The sequence below is a fragment of the Leuresthes tenuis genome, unplaced genomic scaffold, assembly GCF_036924035.1.
Source record: "Leuresthes tenuis unplaced genomic scaffold, fLeuTen1.0.hap1 SCAF_11, whole genome shotgun sequence".
Classification (NCBI taxonomy): Eukaryota; Metazoa; Chordata; class Actinopteri; order Atheriniformes; family Atherinopsidae; genus Leuresthes; species Leuresthes tenuis.
The window spans coordinates 20,029,227-20,036,318 of NW_027325365.1; the positions used below are offsets into that span (position 1 = coordinate 20,029,227).

The window sequence follows — 7,092 nt, forward strand, 5'->3', positions numbered from 1 at the left end:
CAGTCATTCTCAGTCATTAAGTCATACGGGGAAAACCAGTGGAAAATGCCTGTATACAAAAGGCTTTTATTGTCTCAACTCTGAGAGGTTAACAAGCTATAAAGCAATTTAACACATATACATCTACTTTTCTGTTTAAAGTGACATTGAAAGAAACACTTCAAGTGAGTACTGTCCATGATATCAATGGGTTTTTTGTATACGGCACTACTCAACACAATACTATATCTTTATCTTTTTAACAGCAATTCTTTATAATCCATCATTGTTAACAGAATGGTGTCTAAAAAAATAGTTCAAAGCTGTCATGTGACTTAAATCATAGGATAATATAGATCACATGTTAGCCCTAGAGTTAATTTAGTAAACTGCCATAGAGTATTAGATTATGTTTTGCCACTATGCACATATATTGCTCAAGTTTATATGTACAACACGGGCTTTTCCAACAATAAAGTTTTCAAAAAGCTGACCAGTGTGACTTTCTTCCTTGCATTAGTGTCCTTGTGTGCGGGGTATGAGACTGTGTGAACTTAAGTGTATAGAAGTGCTGATGAATTTGAACCTCTGTGGTTAAGTCAGCACAGCAGACTGGAGGAGGACTCAGTGGGAAAGAATGATGAGCACCTCAGCAATGGGGTGCTTTGGTCTACATCACTGTTAGATTATTCACACCAGCCTGCATAAGTCCAGACATAAGACCTCACCCACTATCGCCCTCACACAAATAAGCTCCACATGAACAATATGCAGCATGGACAGCTAATTGCAGGGAAACTATTATAACCTTCAAAAAGGAATCAATACTGAGAGGTAGATGTTCAGGGTCCACATGCTTGCAAATGTTAAAGACTGTCTGCTACAAGGCTTCTGTATGTGTGAAGGTAAACATGACTTACTTGTGAATATTTATCAGAGCTACTGTTTCTTGTTGAGGCTCCATCTGAAGGATAGGATGCTAAATAAGGATCCAGTCTTGTGAAAGTTGTTTTTTTTTAACTTCCAGCATATTTGACTGTAAAAATATAAAGATCACATTTCGAATATATCTTTTTGTGTTTTACACATTACCACAGTCCTTGTTTCGTTCAGCGAACAGCCCAAACCTAAAAACTATTGAGAGGAATAGCAGCTAATATATATCTTTTTATTATAAGGAAACCGATTTTTAAAATAGAATTAATTAATTAATTTACGCTCAAAGAATTTCAGATTTACTTTTTGCTACATCCGCGAGAAATGATGTGAATCATGTGGAAAATTTAAGGTAGATTAAGAATAGTTTCCGACTTTTATTTTTCAAGTGTCCAGTTAGCGCAGCATGCGACACAGGAAGTTCCGCAATACGACTGCTGGCGAAGTGTTGCCATAACAGGCAAGTGGCTAACGCTAATGTTTGCTAACTAATTAGCAGGATAGGTGAGTGTTTTAAGAAAAAGATATCCCTCAAATTTAGTTGACCGCCGGTAGGTGTTTAAACTGTTTGAATAATGCGAAATGATGAAGACGTGTGGGTTGTCATTCCCTCTACAAATAGTTTGGGCCTTACCAGTCAGCAGCAGGCTAACATCTACTAGCATCTAGCGGTGAGGGGCTTTTGTAGCCTGAAAGCGACGGTGATACCGTTTGTTTATGTTAGCTATGCGGCACTTTAATTGTCAAAATTACCGCACCGAATCAAAACACCCGGTTTGCCATCTATGGCCCTTAATATGTATAGTTGTTAGAAGATATTGACTAATTGTAAAACGTGATATTGCTGTGTTGAAATTGTAATTACCGATTGGAGCGTTAATGTTGGTTAGCTCTTTACGGTAGGTCGACATTTTCTGTACCCCGCTTATCACGATTGGTGAGTTACAGCAAATATACAATTATTAAGTATGTTTAATCTGTTGAAATTATGAAATTATCACTTCTTCCGACAGACCAGGAGTCTAAAGAAAATCAGCTTTGAATGTTACATGGTGATGTTATTTCACCCTCTTATGGTTTAGACGGAGGTAAACACTAGGCCGCAGGATACACTGTGTGTCTGCATTTAAGATTGTTCAGGCCCTGCTTGTTGTTAGCAGTACTGCAGTAGGCCAAACTTTTAATCAGGGCCGCATTAACTACTTTAAAGATAGAAATGGAGAAAAACCAAAAACAAGAAAAAGAATAAGAAAAGGTCTACCTCTTGTTCGAGGTCCCTTAACGCACCATGGTATCCCATATAGTGGGGCTAAGTTTCACAGTGAGAAATGTCATCTTAAATCTCATAGAAACAAGGTTGGTCACATTAAAATCAAACTTTCCAATCTTTTTCTACTGGGATGCCCTTTCAGATTTGCAGTAGATTCTGTCATGTTAAATTTGAAGCATCATTTGTGCTGTATGACCTGCTTACTGCACATTTGAACTTAAACAGAAAACCAAAATGTTACAGGTAGTATCAGTCTGCTGTCATTCAGTTGAATGTTTTTATTGTCCGTCATTCCGTCACGATTTAGAGATTTTTCTCAAATTTCTATTATGTATATGAGGGCTGATTGATTAAGGTGAAAAAATGATTTCAGTACCTTTTAACTGTGATATTCCTTGAATGATATCAAAGAATTACAGGAATTTGTAACACTGTATTCGTAGCATGAAAAAGTGTTAACTTTACTGACTGTCATTGTTTTATTTTTATTCTTTTGTTATTAAAGTTCAAAGTCAAACTAATAATAATTGAATATCAAATTTGATTAAATGCACAGCTCAAAAGTCTTATATTTGTTAATAAGTAAGTAAGTTTTATGTAGATCATAGTATGTCAGAGCAATAGAATATAATTTTGAGATCAATTAAGTACCCCCCCTCCCCTCCCCGTTAATCTGTTCCTTCTGTCTCTCTGTCATCTAGGTTTTGTCATTGTGTGTGTGTCCCGATCTGCACCATGGAACAGTGTGCATGTGTGGAGCGGGAGCTGGAGAAAGTGCTCCATCGCTTTGTAATGTACGGCCACCAGTCTGAGGAAAGGCTAGACGAGCTCCTGCGCAGTGTCTGTGAGATACGAGGGCAGTTAGTTACTTTTGGTAAGAAAAATCCATATTCTAAAGGCTTCTGAACCTTATAGATGTGAAATATTTTTGTGCCGGGGGAACTAAACTACATCAGTAAATGAAATGTGACTTTGATATGCTTCTTCAGTGATTTAGCCCAACTTTTACTGCATAGATGACTGCATGCTGTTATCCCTTTTCTGCCTAACAGGAGTACAAGATGCAGACTTATCCGTCCTGTCCCAGACTATGGCACAGTGTTGTAAGAATATCAAAGAAACGGTGCAGATGCTTGCTTCACGACATAAAGACATTCATGGCAGTGTGTCAAAAGTCGGCAAAGCCATTGACAGGGTAAGGGCGGACGGCAGCGATCTGAACGTTTCAATTTTGGCATACATAGGCTTCACCTCTTGCGTACTCCCCTGTAGAATTTTGATGCAGAAATCAGTGCTGTGGTGGCAGAGACGGTGTGGGACACCCCGGAGAGACAGAAATACCTGAGTGAGACCATTGTGGAGCACCTGTATAGGCAAGGGATGCTCAGTGTAGCAGAGGACCTTTGTCAGGTAAGAGATTCAGGCCTTTTAACCAATTGTTGCTGGAACGACTTCAAGATTAATAATATCATTGGTAATAAACTAGGAGATGCAAACTTATGGTGCTAAAATTGAGTGGATTTAAGCACTTTCCAAGCAATCTGCCATTGATTGTTTTTCAGGAGTCTGGTGTAGTTATTGACATGAGTATGAAGCAGCCTTTCCTGGAACTGAACAGGATCCTTGAAGCGCTGAGGATGCAGGACCTGGGGCCGGCATTAGAGTAGGTCATCTGTTTATATGTGTATTGTTTCCTGATATCGCCTGTTTATAACCAGCCCAAGTATTTGTTTTAAAAAGAGACTTGAGTATTCTTCTGAGTTTGAACCCAACTGGTCCAGTTTCCAATTAGACTGGCAGTAATTTGGTCATGTCAGAACTTGATAGTGCTCAGTCCTGGCACCTTTACGCACAATAGTTGACTGTACTTGTTCTTTTCTATACCTCCTTAGATGGGCCGTTACTAATCGCCAGCGTCTTCTGGACCTGAACAGCAGTTTAGAGTTCAAGTTGCACCGCTTGTACTTCATAAGTCTGCTTAGTGGAGGGATCGGCAACCAAATGGAGGCCCTGCAGTATGCCAGGCACTTCCAGCCCTTCGCCTCTCAGCACCAGAGAGGTCTGTTGTATAAAGTCACACTGATGCTATCGCACAGATACTTGAGTTGTGTTTCTAAGTTTTTATTACAATTTGAAAAAAAAAGAGAGAATAAGAGTCTAATTCATCAAAGATGTAGAATCTGTTCATTTGAGTGAATGAAAGCGTCTTTAAGGAAACTAAATGAGCTCACATAACTAATACAAGATTGCTTGTTCTGGTTATTTTCTGTTACCTAATTGCAGATATCCAGATACTGATGGGCAGCCTTGTGTATTTACGTCATGGCATCGACAACTCGCCGTATCGGAGCCTGTTGGAGACAAATCAGTGGGCTGAGATCTGCAACATCTTTACTAGGGATGCCTGTGCTTTGCTTGGCCTCTCTGTGGAGTCTCCACTAAGTGTTAGGTCAGAGAAACACGGACAGGAAACTGCTCTCTATCTCTGGTTTCCTTTTAAAGACTCAATTTTAATTTTTTTTCAACCAACTTTGATACTGGAACTGAAATGTTTAATTTGATTCCTTCGGGTTGACATATAAGCAGCGATGCATTATCATCAGTACATGCTCCTATTAAACCCTGTGTGTATGACATATTTATTGATGACATGTTGTTTGTGTTGTTTCAGCTTTGCATCAGGATGCATGGCCTTGCCAGTGCTGATGAACATCAAACAGGTGATCGAGCAGAGGCAGTGCAGTGGAGTCTGGACACACAAAGATGAACTGCCTGTGAGTCTTTTCTGCAGTTTTCACACAGCATTTGTCGCTCTTCGTTTTGTCTGATTCTGCCGGTAATTAATTTTCTATTTGTACATTCAGATTGAAATTGACCTCGGGAAGAAGTGCTGGTACCACTCCGTGTTCGCCTGCCCAATCCTTCGGCAGCAGACCTCAGAGAGCAATCCTCCCATGAAGCTCATCTGCGGCCATGTCATCTCCAGAGATGCTCTCAACAAACTTACTAACGCTGGGAAGTAAGTGGGCAAAACGGCACTTTGAGCTATTTGTAATGGTAGCATAGGTTTGTTTTGGGTGTTCCTGGATCAAACTAAACCGTTTCGTTGCCCTTTGCCCCTCGTTGCTAAAATTTGGAGCAGCGTAAACAAACAAACAAAAAAACATCTGTAGTCAGCCATTCAATAATGATCTTGTCTTTAGTCTCTTCTGTAACATCTTATTGCTGCTGTCATCGTTTTCAGGTTGAAATGCCCGTACTGCCCCATGGAGCAGAATCCGTCACATGCAAAGCAGATCTACTTTTGATACCACACTCTCCTCATCAAGGATGAAGTTACCTGGAGCTGTTTACGTCTCCAGGACCCTTTCCTCTGTCCCTGGCCTCTTGGCCTGTTATTGTAAGCATTAAGGTTTTATCCCAGTGCTCCTCTGGACAGCCTTGGCCATCCTGTAACCCACCTCGGACCCTCCAACTTTACATAATTTACAGAGTCCAGCAAGGACGGTCCAATGACAGCCTGTAGTAAGGGTGAAGAGTCTGTCAGACCATCCTTCACGAAGGTGCGCCTCTGAAAAAGGATCATTCATTGAAAACTCATTTGCAAATGCCTGCAGAGTTATAGGCTTATCTTTTTAAAGTATGTAACACTTTCTAGTGTTTGTTTTCTCTGCTTTTTTTTGACTGTTTGAGTTGGATGGCTGCTTCTTTTTTTTTTCTTCTTTCCTTTTCCTTTGGACAGAAGCAGTTGAATGATTCTGAATGAGATTAGAGTTTGGGTAAAGGATGGAATAGATTGTCTTGATTCTGCTTTCAGAATGGGAATGATAACCTCTGTTACGCACGATAAAACCCACAGAGTAGCAAATTGCATTGAAGGCTTACTATTTGCTGGTAAAGGGAAGTGGAAGTGTGGGCGTGTGTCTTGATTTTTGAACCCTCGATTGTGACCCATTTCTCCACCATGTTGTAATAAAGGCCTCACGTAGCTTGAAAGTCGCATTCGTTAATCAGTGGTGGAAGAGCTTTGTTTTTCTGTGACTGACTGCACCAGCAAGATTTTTCCTTATTATAGAAGCCATTTGTCTTGTTCAATGTACGTATTTAACACATATGACAAAAAGCAAACACACAAAAAAAAATATATATATATATATATCTATATATATAGATATATAGATGTATGTATATATATATAGATATATATACTACTGTGAAATGTTTTCTGTTCCGATTTTTCATCAAAACCACCTCATGTAAATTAGGAAAACTCAAAAAAGGAAAAGTATAATCGACTCTACTGCATAATGATTCAAATCACTTGTGCCGTTGCTTCAGTCTGTGTACCCTAGGCTAGCGCGCCATGTGGTTTGAAGATGTAAAGTGGTGTGGTAGCCTTATAGTGAGACTTGCAGTGACTGTGGGCTTGTGACTAAGCTTTACGTGTTGTGGACGGGGGAAAGTCTTTGATCATTGTGGCTGTTGTTTCTTATATACTTAAAGATGCCTCTGCAGTGTGAGGTGAGCTTTTATTTGAGGTTAAGTCAGGTTAGCAACAATAAAATCCACACATTTGCTCAGGGTTCATGATAACAGTTCATGCCACACTTTGCATTTAGTATTTAAGCTGTACATTTATATAGGGAGTCTTGAACAAATGTCACACATACTTCACTATTGAGGCTGATATTTGAGGGAGTTGCTGAAGATTGTATATATATTTTCCAATTATTATTGTCAGCTTAGATTTGGAAAAAGTGCAGGCAGTTGGATGTATAAAGTGCCGATGGTCAGTACTAATAGTGGAAGCTCCCAGTGTCCTCTTGGAAAATGGTGATGTCACCTCACTGTCAGGTGAGGCAAGTTTCTTCGACAAGCACTGCACCAGCATGGCTCACCTTGACGAC

General features: G+C 39.8%; 1 protein-coding gene across 1 annotated transcript; it reads left to right on the forward strand.

Annotated features, from left to right (window-relative positions):
• Positions 1-1,341: 1,341 nt before the first annotated feature.
• Positions 1,342-6,181, forward strand: rmnd5b (required for meiotic nuclear division 5 homolog B). Its single transcript, XM_072396000.1, has 10 exons — positions 1,342-1,419; positions 2,887-3,059; positions 3,238-3,380; positions 3,458-3,595; positions 3,748-3,848; positions 4,078-4,244; positions 4,469-4,634; positions 4,857-4,959; positions 5,050-5,204; positions 5,430-6,181. Exons 2-10 carry the CDS (start codon positions 2,921-2,923, stop codon positions 5,491-5,493), a joined length of 1,176 nt encoding a protein of 391 aa, XP_072252101.1. The 5' UTR covers positions 1,342-1,419; positions 2,887-2,920; the 3' UTR covers positions 5,494-6,181.
• The last annotated feature ends 911 nt before the right edge of the window (positions 6,182-7,092 follow it).

What these genes read in the sequence shown, in the direction of transcription:
- rmnd5b (XM_072396000.1), top strand. Translation starts at nt 2,921, where the DNA reads ATGGAACAGTGTGCATGTGTGGAGCGGGAGCTGGAGAAAGTGCTCCAT. An exon ending in TCGGCAAAGCCATTGACAGG is followed by an intron (nt 3,381 to 3,457) that starts GTAAGGGCGGAC and finishes ACTCCCCTGTAG; the next exon opens with AATTTTGATGCAGAAATCAG. An exon ending in TAGCAGAGGACCTTTGTCAG is followed by an intron (nt 3,596 to 3,747) that starts GTAAGAGATTCA and finishes ATTGTTTTTCAG; the next exon opens with GAGTCTGGTGTAGTTATTGA.